General features: G+C 45.4%; 1 protein-coding gene across 5 annotated transcripts in view; it reads right to left on the bottom strand.

Moving 5' to 3' along the window:
* Nucleotides 1–708: 708 nt before the first annotated feature.
* SUB1 (SUB1 regulator of transcription) overlaps nucleotides 709–20051 on the bottom strand; it is a 991845-nt gene continuing 972502 nt past the window's right edge. For 4 of the 5 annotated variants that reach the window (XM_078772954.1, XM_078772957.1, XM_078772956.1 and 1 more), the window contains exons 2-5: nucleotides 14908–14971; nucleotides 9177–9323; nucleotides 8666–8774; nucleotides 709–1438 (exon numbers count right to left, since the gene is read on the bottom strand). In XM_078772954.1, the coding sequence (XP_078629080.1) occupies nucleotides 1359–1438; nucleotides 8666–8774; nucleotides 9177–9323; nucleotides 14908–14971 (400 nt within the window). In that variant the 3' untranslated portion in view covers nucleotides 709–1358. Of the gene's footprint in view, nucleotides 1439–8665; nucleotides 8775–9176; nucleotides 9324–14907; nucleotides 14972–18926; nucleotides 19032–20051 lie in introns of those variants that run through there. The other variant, XM_078772955.1, reaches the window with a different exon arrangement.

Genomic DNA, 20051 nt, shown 5'->3' on the forward strand with positions numbered 1-20051 from the left:
GAATACTGCCTTTTGAATACTCCAGCCTTGACAGGGAGAAGAAAGGATTCCATTGAGAGCCACACATTGGTTATGAGGAAGTTGGTAATCCAAAAGTGGAGTTGGCCTTGGATCGCAAGGCAGGATGCAAGACTGCATCGAAAGCTCGAGATATGTCAAGAGATGCCCTAATATCATGTCTGATATCGGGGGCCTCCTTCGATTGTTGGGAAAGTATAAGCAGCATGTCCAAGGTAGAATGACCAGGTCTGAATCGAAATTGATGATCTGAGATGAGGCTGTTGGTGACAAGGAATGATTTCATGTAAACTGTGGTGATGGATTCCATGCCCTTGCTGATGATTGGAAATAAGTTACTTGGTCTGCAGTTAATGTGATCTATTTCAGCACCTTTATGTAAAGCAGCGATGTTCGCCGATTTTCAAGCAAATGGAAGATGGCCTCGGGCAAATGACAGGGTGAAAAGTGCAGAGAGAGGAAGTGCTACAGACGCAGGGCAGGATTTTAGGACATGTGAGCCCGATCCTCCCGCCGCCCGATCCAGTTGTAGAGTCAGTCGAGGGTTGCCAGAAACTTTTCCACCTCAGGTGCAAAAGACAGAAACCAGGAGCAGTTCTGAGATATGTTGTCACCACGAAAAACCAAGTCTATCACAATCACAACCTTCGACAAAGCAACCTCGTACATGCACAACAAAATCCCGACAAAGGCTTTTTTGCACTTCTTTACTTCAAGATTTAATAGAGACATAAACGGACATTAAGAGCATTAAAGGGAAGGGAAAGGAAACAAACTAGAAAAAAAGGAAGTACAGAAAGTAAGGGATCGTGAAGTTGGCACAAAGCATCGGTATTTTCACACAATCTCTTACTTTTACACTCATAGTAACATTCTGAAAAACCAGGATAGAGAAGGAAGCATGAACATCCTCCTAAATAACTCACATTAAAAAGCATACAAAACTCCTTGGAGAAAGAGCAATAAATCAGACAGGTAGCCAGGCTGGTCATTGCAAAAGGTAGAAGTGGCTCGATCAAGCAAGCCGATTGAAGACAAACTCCGATCTGTCCAAGAGTAAGCTGATTATGCTTTCACACAAACTCAGGCCCAGGCACAATGCAGTGCAAAGTGAGGTTCAAATAGAAAAACGAGGAGAAAGGTGCAGTATGCAAAACTGGCAGTGTATAATGAGGAAATGAAAAGCAAGGGACAGGATGTATGTGAGAGGTGTAAAAATAAACAATGAGCACAATTGGATGACGAGACAAAACAAATATTCATGTACGTTATAAAAACATGTCTGCCTTCCATAGTTTGTGGAAGCGTTTGCCTTCTGCCCCTGGGGACACGTCACGTTCTCACATCTTGTTGATTGCGGTGTCAATCTCTGGGATGAGCTCCTTCAAGCGGCTCCATTGATCCACCTGGAGTGCAATTCCTGCACCAGCACAAAACAGTTCCAGTTCCACCACATGAGAGACCAAGGAATCGTGATCACTTCACACCAAGCAATCAAAAATGTTAACTCATACCACACAAAATGTGGGAATATGTTGGAAGCAGAGCTGGTGGTAAATTAAGAAATTTAGAAATATGGTTGAAGAGGTGACATGGGCGGGGTGGGGGAGGGGAAATTAAGAGGAGTAGGAGAAAAGGAAGATATTAAGGTGGGTGAGGAGAGGGGAACACAAACACGCAAAGTGACATTTTTGTGAAGGTTGGCGCCTATTCATTATTGATGCGAAGAGTGTTTATGAAACTTTAGTTATAGATGAGTTTTAACGATATGAAATGATCAACCGATCACAATAATACACCTCCACATGATCGCCCTCCATTGCAATCACTTGACAATCAGCTCAGAGTTGGGTTCTGGGTCTCATGGCCACGGATACTCAAAAATTAGATCTCCTGGCCGTGTATACTCCAAAATTAGATCTCGTGGCCATGGATACTCCAAAATGGGTTCTCATGGCCAAGAATCTTACAAAGGCCACGTATGGAATTGATCAAGGTGTTTGATATGGTGACAATAGGGTGTCCAAGATTCACATCGAAATAGGAGTGTCGATAAGACAATGGCACGATAGACGCTGTACTTGGTGCCCACGGCACGATAGACGCTGTACTTGGTGCCCACGGCACGATAGACGCTGTACTTGGTGCCCACGGCACGATAGACGCTGTAGTTGATGCCCACGGCACGATAGACGCTGTACTTGGTGCCCACGGCACGATAGACGCTGTACCTGGTGCCCACGGCACGATAGACGCTGTAGTTGGTGCCCACGGCACGATAGACGCTGTACTTGGTGCCCACGGCATGATAGACGCTGTACTTGGTGCCCACGGCACGATAGACGCTGTACTTGGTGCCCACGGCACGATAGACGCTGTACTTGGTGCCCACGGCACGATAGACGCTGTACTTGGTGCCCACGGAACGAGAGACGCTGTCTTGGTGCCCACGGCACGATAGACGCTGTACTTGGTGCCCACAGCACGATAGACGCTGTACTTGGTGCCCACGGCACGATAGACGCTGTACTTGGTGCCCACGGCAAGATAGACGCTGTACTTGGTGCCCACGGCACGATAGACGCTGTACTTGGTGCCCACGGCACGATAGACGCTGTACTTGGTGCCCACGGCATGATAGACGCTGTAGTTGGTGCCCACGGCACGATAGACGCTGTACTCGGTGCCCACGGCACGATAGACGCTGTACTCGGTGCCCACGGCACGATAGACGCTGTACCTGGTGCCCACGGCACGATAGACGCTGTAGTTGGTGCCCACGGCACGATAGACGCTGTAGTTGGTGCCCACGGCACGATAGACGCTGTACTTGGTGCCCACGGCATGATAGACGCTGTACTTGGTGCCCACGGCACGATAGACGCTGTACTTGGTGCCCACGGCACGATAGACGCTGTACTTGGTGCCCACGGCACGATAGACGCTGTACTTGTTGCCCACGGCATGATAGACGCTGTACTTGGTGCCCACGGCACGATAGATGCTGTACTTGGTGCCCATGGCACGATAGACTGTACTTGGTGCCCACGGCACGATAGACACTGTACTTGGTGCCCACGGCACGATAGACACTGTACTTGGTGTTCCCGGCACGATAGACACTGTACTAGGTGCCCACGGCACGATAGACACTGTACTTGGTGTCCACGGCACGATAGACACTAATTGGTGTCCACGGCACGATGTACACTGTACTTGGTGTCCACGGCACGATAGACACTGTACTTGGTGCCCATGGCACGATAGACTGTACTTGGTGCCCACGGCACGATAGACACTGTACTTGGTGCCCACGGCACGATAGACACTGTACTTGGTGTTCCCGGCACGATAGACACTGTACTAGGTGCCCACGGCATGATAGACACTGTACTTGGTGTCCACGGCACGATAGACACTGTAATTGGTGTCCACGGCACGATGGACACTGTACTTGGTGTCCATGGCACGACAGACACTGTACTTGGTGTCCACGGCATGATAGACACTGATCTTGGTGTCCACGCGAATGCCACGTTCATGCCAAAGGCGATGTGTCAATCTTCCAAAGGGGACACATCCTTTGCCGAGTCTTGATGTTACTTCATCAATCGTTGCATTTTGATAGAGGACACCTCCAAGGTAGCAGAACCTATCTCCAACTTTGAGTGGCGTGTTATCGATGGTAATGGATGGGACGGTATACGCACCTTCTGGTCTCGGCTGAAGTATAGCCTCGGTCTTCTTGAGGCTAACCATAAGGCCATAGCAACGAGCAGATTGCGCAAAGGAGTTCACAATAAATTGCATATCTTCGAGATTATAACTGAATTGTGCGCAGTCATTGGCAAAAAGTAGATTGTGGTGCAACATTTCTATGATTCTGGACTTGTCCTTTAGATGCTGCAAATTAAAGACAATACTATCGGTGTGAAACTGGATCATCATTTCCTGGGTGCAATCTTCGAAGGCATCATAAAGCAAAGAGGGAAACGCAATGCTAAATAATAGGGGAGGTAGGCCACAGCCTTGTTTTTTCCGTCTACAGGAAATGACTCAGAAGTGCATCCACTGTCCCTCACACGAGCAACCAGACCATCGTGGAACGATCTGACAGTGTTGACCGACTTAGCGGGACAGCCGACCTTGTGCAATCGCTTCCACAGGCTTTCTCAACTGACCAAATCGAACGCTTTCATAAGGTCGGCGAAGCGCGTGTATAGATCGTGATATTGTTCTCTGCTCTTTTTCTGAAGTTGGCGAGTGGAGACTATCATATCGGTCGGGCCACGTCCAGCATGAAAGCTGCATTGCTTTTCCGGGGTGATGCTGTTGACAGTTGTTGATGACATGCGATAAAGAATGATGCGGCCAAGTATTTCCCCAGCAATAGATAGTAGGGCCATGCCACGATAGTTGTCGATGCACAATCTATCACCTTGGCATTTGTACAGGGGAACAATTGTGGCATCTTTGAAGACCTGGGGTATTGACTCCTCACTCCAGATGGTATTGTAGAGTTGGGTCAGTCGGGTGACGAGGTTGGCACCAAACTTGAAAACCTCGGAGCGTATACCATCGTCACCAGGGGCCTTTCCAGACGACATATCTTTGTTAGCTCTGGTCATCTTTATTGTAGTCGGAGAGCGGGCAAGGTCTTCCAATATGGGCCGCTGAGGGAGAGAGTCAATAGCCGCATCCGAGATGGAAGAGGGGCAATTGGGGACACCATTAAAATGGTCAGCGTAGCGCTCCAAGATCTTGTTTGTATCTGTGATGAGGTGTTGGTCATCTGAGTTACGGACAGCGGCGATACCCCGAGAAGACAGGCCATAGACTGCCTTGAGACCAGCATAGAAGCACTTGTAATTATTTGTATCAGCTGCCTCAACTTCTTCCACTATTGCCGCCCACCAGCTGTCTCTCATGCACAGATTTATCCCATCTCGTCTTCAGTTGTCATACCCTTCCTCCCGTCCATGGTACACGGAATCTTGTGGTGAGGCTGTTGCCCAGAAACAACTTGCCTTCGTCTCCTGGAAAGCAAATCCAACGGAAGGAAATCTCATTTCCTTTCACAAAGCCCGAAACAAGTGTGTGTCCACCCTCAGGAGAGCCAGGAAACAATATCTCTCCGTTCTCAAGACAGAACTCTCTTATCTGTCTCCCTCTTCCAAATCCTGGTGGCGTCTGGTCAAATCTGTTTCTGGTGTTTGTTCCTCCTCCATCCCCTCCCTTACCTCAAACGGCTACACGGCTGACTCCGCACGTGAAAAAGCTGAATGCCTCAACTCTGTGTTTGCCTCTAAATCTTGTGTCCCTAACCCATCCCTCTCTGTACCCACCATACCCAGTCGTACCCAGCTGCTCCTGGACTCCGTGTCCTTTCCTCCTGACAAGGTGGAAAAGTTTCTGTCAACCCTCGACTCTGATTCTGCAACTGGACCTGATGGCATCAGCCCACGGGTCCTAAAATCCTGTTCTTCCGCTCTTTCACTCCCTCTCTGTTCTCTTCACCCTCTCTTTTGCTCAAGGTCAACTGCCATCTGCTTGGAAATCAGACAACATCACCGCTTTGCACAAAAAAGGTGCAAAAACAGATCCTAGCAACTACAGACCAATCAGCCTTCTCCCAATTATCAGCAAAGTCATGGAATCCATCATTGCTTCGGATATGAAATCTTTCCTCTTCTCCAATGGCTTGATCTCTGATCATCAATTTGGTTTCAGACCAGGTCACTCTACTCTGGACATACTGCTTCTGCTGTCTCAACAATGGATGGAGGTCCTCAATGCCAAACAGGAAATTAGAGCTGTCTCCCTCGACATATCACGTGCCTTCGATACGGTCTGGCACCCTGCTCTGCTCACCAAACTCTCCTCCTTTGGTATCCATGTAAATCTCCACGCATGGCTGGCGGACTTCCTCTCTAGTCGTAGTCAACGTGTGGCCCTGAATGGGTTTCTCTCATCTCCTCTTCCTGTTCAGGCTGGAGTTCCCCAAGGCAGTGTTCTGGGCCCTGTGCTTTTTCTGGTCTTCATCAATGATCTCTCTGACTCTCTTGAAAATCCTCTCTATCTCTTTGCTGATGACTCCACTCTCTGCCGCTCCATTCCTCATCCCTCAGATCGGCAGTCTGCAGCCTCCTCACTCTCTGCAGACCTTGACAAAATCACAGACTGGGCAAACAAGTGGAACATGTCTTTCAATCCCGACAAATCTCACACTCTTACGATGTCTCTCCGAAAAGACCGACTGGACAACCCTCCCATCTACTTTCTGAATAATCCTCTCCAAGAAGTTCTGTCACTCAAGCTTTTGGGTCTCACTATCTGCCATGATCTTTCCTGGGAAAACCACATTTCCAAGCTGGCCTCCAAAGCCAGTCGCCGACTGTGCATCCTCCGTCGTGCGAAGTTCTTCCTTGGCACACCTGAGCTCCTCACCACATACAAGGCTTTCATCCGCAGCTCAATGGAGTACTGCTCTCCCCTCTGGGCTGATGCTCCTGCCTCACACCTAGCTCGTCTTCACGCTGTTGAAACCAAAGCGTTCAGAATCATTGGAATCTCCCGCGATGACGCTATCTCCGAGGGCCTTTCACTTAATCACCGCAGGCAGGTTGGTGGTCTTTCCGTCTTCTACCGACTCCTCTCCGGCCTTGCTCCCCCAGCTCTCTCTGGGCTCTGTCCCCCAAATATTCCTGCAGGTCGCACAAGATCTGCCTGCAACCCTCTTATGGTTAAACTGCCAAAATCAAGACTCCCTGCTCACCTTCACTCCTTCATTCCTCTTTTCTCCCACCTCTGGAACAAACTCCCTCACTCTCTTCAATCCCACTCCTCCCTCCAGGTCTTTGAAACGGCTGTTCACCACCATCTCCTATCTTCCCCAATCCAAAACCTTGATCTTTTCTACCCCCGCTAATTTCACCACAAATCCACTTTTTTAATGTGACTTTTGACTTCTTTCCTGGAAGTCCTTGGTGTCCTTGCGTTTTATACCTATCCTGCCTCCCCCCAGGCCCTCTCCCTCCAAAAACATCTCCCGATGTCCCTGCTCTCAAATGTTGTGTTTGTGTGCTTCCTCCCCTTCTCTCCCCATCTTGTCGACCGCTCCCCTTTTTATATACTTTGTTTGCTTGTTTGTTTGATTTGTTTGTTTGATAAATGTTAGCTCTTTCACGAGCCTCAACTCTGTATACAAAAAAAAAAAAAGTAGTCTTGACTGTGCAGGTTTCCTGTGTTGCAGGTAGGAAGAACGTTTACTCACTGAGGCTGTCGTCAATCCAGTAGAGATGAGCCGCATGCATGGAGTTAAATGGACTCTTGATCTGGGAGGCGTTCTCGTCAAACCAGTCTTTGTGACTACACTTGACGAAACCGAGAACATCAGAAGCTGCCCGGAAGGTGATGTCTTGTAAAACCGCCCATCCTGCTTCGACATTGGTAGTAGATAGATCCAATTGTTCTTAGGTGGCATTGAGATGATGCTGAAGCTGCGATTGCACGTCGCTACATTTAAGCTGTTGGGTGTTGAGCTTTGTAGCAGGCCTGAGACGTTGCCTTCTCACGGGAGACTTGATCTTACGTGACATTTTACTCCTAACAAGCCTGTGGTCGGACCAACAGGCCTCTCATGACGTGCGCTTCACATCATGCCAGTCGCGTTTCCTGACGTTGACAAAATCAATGAGGTGCCTTGATGTTTGGAGCGTGAAAGCATCTATGTAGCTTTGTATTTATCAGCTTGTTGGAATGAGGAGTTGGTGATGATGAGGTAATTGGTTGAATATAGCATAAGCAGCAAAGTGCTATTGGAGTTATCTTTGTCAATGCCATGGTGTCCGACCACATTTTTCCACGCAACATAGTCACATCCCACTCGGGCGTTGAAGTCCCCCAACAAAATAAGCTCTTCAATAAGATGTTGATTGTACGACTGCTGAAAGGTCATCTTGAACTGCTCTTTGACCTCATCCGTGTTTGTCATGGTAGGGGCGTATGCACTGGTGACGGTAGCATAGCGTTCATTGACAAATGAGTCGCACCAACATAAGATGCACATTGATACCGGTTGGGACGGCATCTAGAAGGTTTATATGTTTGGTTTTGATTGCAAAACCAACACCTGCCTGACGACGTTCGCTTTCTGGCTTACCACTCCAGTAGAACTTGATGGGATATACCAGGTAAACGAGCCTCAATGTGTGCTGCAATGTCTATGTCACATCGTGCCAATTCGCGGCTAATAAAGGCCGTTCGGCATTCGAGGCGCCTGCAGTCGTCTTGCAGCGTGCGCACATTACATGCGCCAGAATTTAGCATCTTGTGGTAACATTTGTTAGACTTGTTGTTTATCAATTTATTTTTCTTTGTTTCTTGACTGCAGACATGGATGACCAATCTGCCGTGGTAGGCAGGTAAGCCTAAGTGGAGCAAACTTTCTTTTGGGAACTTTTTCTCGCCCCTTGTCCATGTGGAGAGCAGTGTTACCCCCGAGTAGGTGCTACCCATCCCCGCCGTGCTGTGATGTACTCCCCACCTTATACATTTGCTAAACATTTAAGGGAAGCAAATTCAATTTGCCCCATATACTATCCGAAAAACAAAACGACAATCTTAAACACATCATCGACGACTGCACCTTTTCTCCCAGGCTTCATGTCTCCTCCTTGATCTGTGTAATATTCACGCAGATCCACCAGCACCTTCCCCTTGAACTCCCGTACACTCACATACCGCATCCTCCCCAGCTGGACGTGCACACAAGCACAACAAGCAAAATTGGAGTTTCAGGTAACTGCAGCTTCCATGCAAGTAAACAATCGTATGTGTGTCCGTGATATCGGATAGTTTACAGATGAGGCCGTGTGAATGAGAATGTGTCAGTGCAACAGTTGTTTAATGATGGGCGTTGCAGTGCAAGGTCAAATTAATGAACACATCATGATGAGATTTGCACAGGTACATCACTCTCACTCTGTTGCAACATGCATCCATGTTGTTTGTTCATCCAGCAGAGGAATCACTACCACAAGAACAATTTTAGTTCTACAAATCAATAGCAAAGAAGTAACTTTGTAAAGACAAAGCACAGTTTGATATTCACATGTCACTTTGACCAAAATAAAAATGTTAAACTCAACATAATTTACCTGGAACAAATTGTCATCACCATCTGAAGAGTTCACCACTTTTGATGTTCCAGCATCACTTCGACACTTTTTGGCCGGGGGATCTGCAGATGGAGCCGGCCGCTTTCGGTCTGCCTGTGATTTATGAGACTTCTTTGGCTTCACTGGCTTTATGGGTGAAAAAAATTACATAAAAATAACGTTGGATATACAATCGAATTGAAAAAATTACCAAAAACAAATTTTTGCTCACGCAAGATATCTCAATCCCCAACGTAGTAAAATAAACACCAAAATGGATTTTACTACGAACCTGGATTTCACTCTATTGTCTCACATGAACACGAGGCAAGTGGACAGACATGATATAGATTGGTTTGTAGCCGTTGTTTAAATGTGCACTTGATAAAAGGAAGCTGTTGCCAAGAGTACCCCCAATGTAAAACCTGGCTTATTCATGGGCCAAGGGTGTAGAATAAACTTTACATTTTTAGTAATACAGGTTGACGGAGAAACATTGAAACAATGTAAATGGATTGTTTGTTGTGTATTTATTATCCAAAAGCAATGAAATGTTGCCCAAGTACAGGAATACCTCACTTAGCGCTCAGGATGCACCAATCTAAAAAAAATACCATAAACGGGGTCATTATACCATTGTTTATATGAAGATGCATTCCCAACAGCGTTATTTATTGCATGAGCAGTACGAGGGCTTCATTTGGGGGTAATAGTGTTGTTAGCAATACAGATGGGAAACATTATTTTATAAATAAAAATGATAATTTTTTATTATAACAAAATCAACAAGTACTAACGCAAACATAAAATAAGTACAAACATCAATAAAAACAATAATTGCCATCACTGACTCTACTCATACACCTCCTTCGTAGCAGTAGCGGAGACGATAAGAGAGGAAGCTCATCCTGCTGCAAAAACGAAGGCAGACTAAACAGCGCTGATTTGCTGAGAGCATGTGCATCCAGCACACGCACAATGGTGGCGGGTATATTTACTCGGCAAGCGCTGTGTGTTATGGAGTTTTGTTTTGATTCTATAACGAATCAGCGTTATACGGAGCAGAATTACACGAGGTATTACCATTGCTCTACTCTTCCATTCAAGAATTACAATTTAAACTACATCATGCAATGTCTTACATCTTAGGTTTGTAAGTTTAGGGTTTTAAGGGAATGTCCCCCGAATGGTCTCTCAAAACAAGTATGGCCCTGCCACCACTTCAGGAAACAGCACATCACGCGACACATTTTTGAGTTGGAAGTAGTTTTGGTAAAGATGCTTGGGATTTTCTTAGTCGCAAAACGTGTTGTTATGTTTTTTAATAAAACCTCTTCACTCATTAACAACCGGTTGACTGTATGCTCATTATCCTTACGATAGTCACTTATAATTTGTTTGCAGCCTATGGCTGCTGGTTGCATCATTGCTGGGAGTGCGGCTGTGCCACTGATGCAGCGCCCTACTACTAGTACACTGGGCCTCATTTTGTCGACCTTGGAAGGACGACAGGCTCGGTCAACCCACCTTGTGTTATTTAATGGAACGACGGGTTCAAACTCAAGACTCTAAGATCTAAAGATAAGACGTTAGCAATTAAGCAAACACCAGGCTTGCTAAGGTCCATTTAAATGTCACACAAACCTACTCTCATTTCCTTGCCACCTGCTGAAGGTATATGGACAAACAGAACCTGGTATGGACACAACCTAATAATCCTTTATGGGCCTAATATAAGGTCCTTTATGAGTATTCCTCTTACAGATTCCCTGTTCATATCAAGGGCGAGTAGCCATACAGATTTACCGGGGCTCCTCGTCCCAGGTGCGTGCTTATTCTCAATTGTCTAGATTGCCGTTTGGATGGTGCATGGCCTAGCCTAGCACATGGTCCGATGTCTTGAACAACTTCAAATTGAAATAAATTCAGATGATGATGATGACGAATCACATTAGCAGACTGAGCTTTATTCATCCTGAATTGATCCTAATGCTCTCAAAGCCTTGAACAATTGAGTTGGTTGCAAAGACCAAGTCCAAGAAGCACAGTCCAGGTCTTCGCAATGATAAACCCCAACCAGAAAAGAAACGACTATAATAATATTGGTTCTTTGCATTAACATTGGGTATGAATAAATTTATAGCTTCAATGTTCCTGTTCACCTTTCGACGATAACATGACCAACTACCTGGGATCCTCGTCAAGAAAAAAAAAAAAAAAGTACGATCGCAAATCTACGGCAAATCTTCAATAGTACATGGTACCCCATAGGCATACTTTCTTTTTTGGCAAAGCACGGTGAGATTGTTAAAGTCCACACTGAGTAACAGTAAAGTTGAAACGAGGACAAGTTTGATGATGTGATAGAAGAGGTGACACTTTGCTCCCCCCAAATGCAGTTTCAAGCCCGTGTTTCACCGTTACAGCCAAAACAGCATGGCCACTCCAGGCTTGGTACTCGGCTTTTTATTGCCATTGAAAAAGCAAGCACCAACGAGAAGTTGCATGCAATCACCTTCCTAAAAACTCATCTGTCTTGATCTGTCTTGATCATATGGCTTGATCTCGGATCATCAATTTGGATTCAGACCAGGTCATTCTACTCTGGAGGTCCTCAATGCCAAACAGGAAATCAGAGCTGTCTGTCTCCCTTGACATATCTCGTGCTTTCGATATGGTCTGGCACCCTGCCCTGCTCACCAAACTCGTCTCGTATGGTATCCATGGAAACCTCCACGCATGGCTTGCGGACTTCCTCTCTGGTCGCAGTCAACGTGTGGCCATGAATGGAATTCTCTCTTCTCCCCTTCCCGTTCTGGCTGGAGTTCCCCAAGGCAGTGTTCTGGGCCCTGTGCCTTTTCTGGTCTTCATTAATGATCTCTCCGACACTCTGGAAAATTCTCTCCATCTCTTTGCTGATGACTCCACTCTCTGCCGTTCCATATCCCAACCCTCAGATCGGCAGGCAGCAGCCTCTTCACTCTCTGCCGACCTGGATAACATCACAAACTAGTCAAACAAGTGGAACATGTCTTTCAATCCTGACAAATCTCACACTCTCACTTTGTCTCTCTGGAAAGACCGTCTGGGCAAACCTCCCATCTACTTTCTGAACAATCCTCTTGAAGAAGTTCTGTCACTCAAGCTTTTGGGTCTCACGATCTGCCATGATCTTTCCTGGGTAAACCACATTTCCGAGCTGGTCTCCAAAGCCAGTCGCCGACTGGGCATCCTCCGTCGTACGAAGTCCTTTCTGGACACTTCTGAGCTCCTCACCGCATACAAGGCTTTCATCCGCAGCTCAATGGAATACTGTTCTCCCCGCTGGGCTGGTGATCTTACCTCACACCTACCTCGGCTTCACGCGGTTGAAACCAAAGTATTCAGAATCATTGGAATCTCCGGCGATGAAGCTGATTCTGAGGCTCTTTTTTTTTTCTTTTTCTTTTTTTCCTGTCTGTCTCTCTTTCTCTTTCTCTTTTTCTCTCTCTTTTTTTTTTTTTTTTCTTTCTCTCTCTCTCTCTCTCTCTCTCTCTCTCTCTCTCCTCTCTCTCTCTCTCCTCCCTCTCTCTCTCTCTCTCCTCCCTCTCTCTCCTCCCTCTCTCTCTCTCTCCTCTCTCCTCTCCTCTCTCTCTCCTCTCTCTCTCTCCCTCCCTCCTCTCTCTCCTCCCTCTCTCTCTCTCCTCCCTCTCTCTCTCTCTCCTCTCTCTCTCCTCTCTCTCTCTCTCTCTCTTTCTCTTCCTCTCTCTCTCTCTTCCTCTCTCTCTCTCTTCCTCTCTCTCTCTCTTCCTCTCTCTCTCTCTTTCTTTCTTTCTTTCTTTCTTTCTTTCTCTCTCTCTCTCTCTCTCTCTCTCTCTCTCTCTCTCTCTCACAGCAGGTAGGTGGTCTTTCTGTCTTCGACCGACTCCTCTCTGGCCTAGCTCCCCTAGTTCTGTCTGTGCTCTGTCCCCCAAATATTCCTGCAGGACGCACAAGATCTGCCAGCAACTCTCTCCTGGTGAAACTGCCAAAATTAAGACTCTCTGCTCACCTTCACTCTTTCATTCCTCTTTTATCCCACTTCTGGAACAATCTCCCACACTCTCTTTAATCCCTCTCCTCCATCCAGGTCTTGAAAACTGCTGTTCACCACCATCTCTTATCTTCCCCCATCCAAAACCTTGAGCTTTTCTACCCCGTTAAAACACCCCAAATCCGCCTCTTTAAATCCCAAACTTCTTTCCTGAAATTCCTAGAAATGTTAATTTGCTTTATACTGTGTACCTCTTCCTCCTGCCCCAGCCGACACCTCCCACAGATCTACCGGTGTCCCTGTTCTCTTCTGTTGCTGTGCTTGTGTGCTTCCCTCTCTCCCGCTCCCTTCATTGTATGTTTTATGTGTCTGTGCATGTTTTCATGTTCAATGTGTTAGCTCTTACACGAGCGTCGATTCAGCGTACAACAAAAAAAAAAAAAAAATCTGTCCGTACGATAAATATCGGCACACTTGTATAGAAACCTCCAATCTAACGATGCACATTTGCCTTATTTCAATGAACAGTTTCGATATGGCAGCAATCTACAATAATTAGGCATGTTGAAATTGCAGAAAACTCGGAATGCTCATCTGGGTTAATGGACAGGCCTCAATCTTGGAAATACCCCATGGGCATGTCTGTCCATCACCACCTCCATAATGGCTTGAATTCCCTCAAGACATCACCCTCTTTACTTGCAAAATCAAAGATTTTCAAGTTTATTGGTTGGTCTTGTGCATTATTCTGTCTGTACGTCTGTCTGTGTACGTCTGTCTGTCTACGTCTGTCTGTACGTCTGTCTGTCGCCTACAGGTCACAATTTTAAACCGATCCTCACGAAACTTCACGAGATGATAGAGTTGGTCATAAGAAAGAAGCCTATTGATTTTGAGGTCAAAAGGTCAAAGGTCATCTTGAGGTCAAACTTCTAACATCAATTTTCATCTGAAAAAGCATCAATTTTAATCCGATTGACCCAAGCTTTGATCAAGATCATAAATTTTAATCTTGATTAAATGGACAATTTGATGTATCCATGGCAACTTTTTATTTTGGGAGGGGTGGAAAATCTCTGAGAAAGATGAATGAACGAATAATGAAGTAATTGAGGAATAAATAAATATTGCTAATTCACATGATGCCACCATGATGATTCATTGCCCATGTTTATGGGAGCGCTACATGGGTAATGAACGTAGAGCAGCAACGAAGGCTAGAAAGGGTGGAAATGCGAATGGTTCAGTGGATGTGTGGAGTATCGTTGAGAGAGAGGAAGACAAATGATGAATTGCGAAAGATGATGAGAATAGAACCTGTGATTGATGCTGTGAAGAGGAACAGGTTGAGATGGTTTGGTCATGTGTTGAGGAAGGATGAAAGTGACTGGTTGAGAAGAGTGATGGAAATGAATGTAGAAGGAAGTAGAGGACGGGGAAGACCGAGAAAGACTTGGATAAAGATGGTGGAAGAAGAAATGCGGGCAAGGGAGTTAACAAGGAGAGATGCAGAAAATAGGGCAAGATGGAGAAGATTGTCATGGGGACCGCAAGGCTAACCCCCGCTCTAGCAGGGAAAATGGCCTTAAAATGCATGTTGTTGTTGTTGTTGTTGTTGTCACATGATGCCCAGAACACAACTATTCAAAGTGGTGAAACACAACAGTATATTAGATGAGCATTATGCCTGAACTCTCACCTTGCTCATCACAAACTTACCTCGTCAGAGTCATTCTCAGAGCTACTGTTAAGGAATTCCCGAGATTTTGGCATTCTGCAAAAACTGGAATGGGTTTGGGAATGAAGAAGATTCATGTCATTATATAATGCAAACACCGTGAAAACAAGGTACGATGGAGAGGAGGTAAAGTACACTGTACAAGGTGTGATGGAGAGGAGGTAAAGTACACTGTACAAGGTATGATGGAGAGGAGGTAAAGTACACTGTACAAGGGATGATGGAGACGAGGTAAAGTACACTGTACAAGGTATAGAGTAGAGGTGAAGTTGAAATTTTAACGGACATATTCACACATCTTATAGTGTAGGCTGTTATGTCATTTCGTGTTTTTTTTTGTTAAAAGCAAAATTCCACTTGATTCCTTGTCTTTGGGGTGTCACATGTTCGAAAAAATAGGTTGTTAATTTTTTTAAACGGATTAAGGGTGTCAAATCCAAGATGGCCGCCAAAATATATAAATTCCATTAAAACTGGTATTCTGAACACAGTATGAGGTCCAAATTAATGATAATACCCATAATTTCAATACCAAGGAGTTCAAAAACAATTAATTTCAATATGGCAGTCAAATTCAAAATGGTGGAAAAATCCAAGATGGCCGCCACTTCTTAAATAACCACAGTACAAAAACTTAATGTTCTTGATAACACAAATTGTGAATGATGAAATAGGTCCATTTTGGTGGTAATGCCCACATAAGTAATGCTAGGCCGTTGGGGAAACATGTTACTGATTCGTTGAAATCGGTGGATGCCAGCCATAGTGAGAAATAGTGAGAAAATCCAATATGGCTACCACTGTTTTACACAAAGGTCCACATTGCTATAACAATGATAGCGTAATGTAATTTCCTGTTTGACCATATTTAAATATTCCTGTCTCACAATCATCCGTTTTACCTTACAAGTCCTCGTGTTCATCTCCCACAATGTTCTGAGCTGATTGTTCATTGTTGCTACAGCCGTAGTTCAAACAGCTACAGACCTCTGTGCATGGGAGTTTATTGCTGCGGCAACTACAGGAGTTTCCTTTGCATCCTGATTTGCAGCCACATTTTACCAGCTTAGTCACGGCCTCTGGTGCTGGAGGGTTCAAACACATCACCGGAAGAAATCTATTTTCCTCTAACTTCCATCCGTAGTCAGTGGGAGAAGGAAGGGACGGTTGACTTTTGCATGCCTGCATCCATATCATTGCAATATAATGTGCTCGCAGAATGTGTGGTGTCAATGATCCAGAGGTTGGAGGCAGACTCTCTCCCTCGGCCTGTCGATTTGAGTACAAGAACCATCGTAGTGCATTTACTTTGGTGTGTGTTTTGGATCTGTACAACAAGCAAACGAACCTTTCCAGTTGGTCAATTGCGTTTGGAGAGGGTGTAACAGCAGATTTGCCAAGTGAAGCAAGTGAATCCAGTATCATATCATCGCAGGACATGAACACCTTCATACACCAGTCCTTTGTCCTGCCGGCGAACCTGCCACACATATCTGATCCTGTGAAAGAATGAAACCTGAGAATAGCTGAGGTGCGGTTAACTCCTAACTTTTCAAAGATAGGTTTGACTGCAATTTTCCTATTCAGTTTTCCTTTTCCGGTAAGGAAATATGTCTCAGCAGGTAGCTGTGGATACATGTGGATCATCAGCAAGAAGACATCGGTATCTGGAGAGTCTATTACAAGTTCTACATCGCCGTTAACTGTTAGGGCATGGAGCAAGAGTAACGTATCCGCTTCTTCATGACCGTGTTTTAACAATTCATCAGGCACACTTACATTGCCTTTTGTCTCAGTGCCGAAGGTTACCATGAACTTCTTCAATTTGTTGGCAGAGCTGTTGCTGTGATCCAGAGTCTTTGCAGCTAAATACTCTACAAGTTCTGCCTTGGTTTTGACACTTGAAAGGAAGTCCTTCAAGGAAATATTCTGGATCAGTGTACTATCTTGGATGTGATAGTAGGTCGAGTTTCCCTTTGTTCTCTTTTTTCTCATTTGCTCTTTCAGAGAACTTTCGACGTATCTGTCAAATACCAGTCTTACTTCGTCGTCGTTAGCTGCAATCCTGATAAGCTTTTCAAGAAATGACATGGCAAAATCACTGCATGTTTTCATTTTGTCTGTCTTGGAGATGGAGTTAATGAGGGCCATGCCATCTATGACTACAACTTTAAATTTCTCAGACATGTCGGACATGTCAGTTGAAGCTTCTTGCTCAGGCTGCGCTTCTTGTACTTCAGGCGCCTCGGCTTGGGGTGGTACTTCAGTTTGGGAGTTTTCACTCAATACTTGGTCGCCAGAAACACTCGGTATGGCATTAGCTGGATCGCTTGTGGCTTCTGTTGGGCTAGGTTGCTCCTTGGTAACTAGCGCTTCAAGATGATGAAGGACCTTAGCCTTGTCATCTGCTAGGAGAAGTGACCCATCCGAAGCGAAAAGGGCACGTGGAACAATTCCAAATTCATACTTCCCAATACAGTCCTTTAGATCAAGGTCTGGATGGCTTCTTGATGCTACTATAACCCTCTGTAGGAGTCCTCGTTCTTCTTTGACTTTAATGAGTTTGTCACCTGCTTTCACTTTCTTCACTGTGTTGGCACTTTTGAAAGTGCATATGTTCTTTCTCTTCATTGGATCCCACACTGAAAGTTTTCCTTCTGTAAGGCGTTCTTTGACAAATGTCTGGAACAACTGTTGTCCGATGGCATCGCGGTCTACTATGTCCTTTGTTACCTTTTCATCAATTACTTTCTTGGTAAGAAGGTTACACAGGTCACTCTCATCGGTTACGAATGGGTCTCCATGAACAACAAATACCTCTGTCAATCTAGCGGAATTTCTCATTACTCGGGTGGACTTTCCCCCTGTGATCTCGTGGTGTTGGTCTCTGGTATCAGCACCTTCCATGCCATATTCTCTTTGAAACTCCTCTACTAGATTAGACAAGTCAGGTGCAATCAGGAAGAAACGGTCTAGAGCTCTCTCAATTTGGGTTATTCCAGTAATGCCTCCAATGACCTTGAGTTTGCGGTTCTCCTGCTCAATTCCGTGATCTGGACCTATTGAAGTGAATGCAGCAATCCCCTTCGTCACACAGAAATTTCCTTTCAGGAGTTCTGCCCAGACATCTGGAAAAACTTGTTCTGTTTGCTGCATTGTTGACAGGTACAAAGGGAGCAAACGTGCGTAGTTCAGGTGGTCGTGAGCAAAGAAGTACTTGATAAGAGCTTCAGTGCTTTCCATATGCAGCGGCAGGTCCCGTTGTCTGGTAGCTCTAATATACTGAAGGATAGTTTCATTTTGAATTTGACTGCCATATTGAAATTAATTGTTTTTGAACTCCTTGGTATTGAAATTATGGGTATTATCATTAATTTGGACCTCATACTGTGTTCAGAATACCAGTTTTAATGGAATTTATATATTTTGGCGGCCATCTTGGATTTCACACCCTTATCCGTTTAAAAAAATTAACAACCCATTTTTTCGAACATGTGACACCCAAAAGACAAGGAATCAAGTGGAATTTTGCTTTTAACAAAAAAAAAACACGACAGCCATTTTTAAGACATAGCAGCCTACACTATTACTATAATTCACCAAATGTCTGTCTGTCTGTCTGTCTGTCCGTTCGAAGGAACCGTAAAAACTGCTGAACTGATCGCAAATATATTTTCGGTGGATAATCCTGGGATCCCCAGGAGTAAAATAGGCTATTTAGTTTTCCCAATTTCAGCTTTAATCTCCAGCATTCTCAGGTTTGGAGTCCCGCATAACATTCGCGTTCGCACGACGTTCATTGTGACGTCTTCTTACGTCGAGCAACGGTACCCGCCCTATGGGCGGGGCTTCAATTGGGAGGCCCAAATGAAAAGGCTAAATATCGGAAATTGAAGCCTTTTTTTCTTCTAAACGATTTATATAAACATCCGTCATGCGGAAACGTCATGCGGGAGCAAGTATCAGCAGGATGTGGCAGTGTGGGAGTCCACGTTCTCACCGATCGCTGCACCGTGTGCAGCACAAACGACTGCACCGATCGCCGCACAAACGACTGCACCGATCGCTGCACAGCTGCATCGATCGGATGTGGCATGAAGGAGGATCTGCACTTCGGCATGAAGGAGGATCAGTTCTAACAGATCGCTGTCTCCATCGATCTTGCCAAGGCCGTAATAGTCAGGCAGATAGGTGTATCCATCATAAGAATTGTGGGTTTAGACGTACAAGCATGAAATTTGGCACAGTCATAGATAATAGTCTAATGAATAATTCCAGATATGGACCCACCGCGAAAACATCCTATGGTAGCCATGGCGGCCATTTTACAAAATGGCCGTTTTGACCACGATTATTTTTTACCGGACGACACAAATGCTTCTTTATGTTCTAATGAAATGACTCTAGATACACATATATGCCATAATTGTATTCTCCAAATGACCACAATTTGCATTTGTGTTGCCAGCAATGTCAATTAACCCACCAAGCACTGTAACGGTAACTTATATTACTAGATAGTTCCAGTTTGATCTTGTTTATACGTCACAATTTTCTCCACCACACTGGCACAAAGCGGTACATTTCAAACTAGCTTGTTTGCACTTGCATCGTCCCTTGCAACCCTTTTTGCATTTACAACAAATCAGCTCCCTTGATGAAATGCTGGCATCAGGAAGCATGGACCACAGGGGTTTCCAGTTGTGGGGATCGATCCATCCCCAATCCCCAGGTGAGGGCAGATCCATAACAACCTTGAGCATGTTTCCCCAGCAGTGGCCACCCGTGTACACAGCCCTCTTGATTTGTTGTACCAGGGCTCCTCTGGTAGGAGGAATAGCTTGCATGGCTCGTCCTTTCTTCGTGAAGAGTGCCTGTCGAGCTTCGTCTATGTCGACGAGATTGCTGGTGCGATCGTAGAGAAGAATGGTGAACCGCTCGAGCACTGCCACAACGTCATCAGAGATGTCTGCTGTCCCCGTGGAGAGATGAACTAACGCTGGCGTCAATTCGTCAAATACTTTCCAGGTATCCCAGGCTGTATTCTTGCCCCGTGTATTAAATGACGAGACTGTGTCACACCCTGTGTATGCATGGAACATCGGGAGGGCCTGTGACTTATCTG

The sequence above is a fragment of the Myxine glutinosa genome, chromosome 2, assembly GCF_964187855.1.
Source record: "Myxine glutinosa chromosome 2, kmMyxGlut1.1, whole genome shotgun sequence".
NCBI classification, from domain to species: Eukaryota; Metazoa; Chordata; class Myxini; order Myxiniformes; family Myxinidae; genus Myxine; species Myxine glutinosa.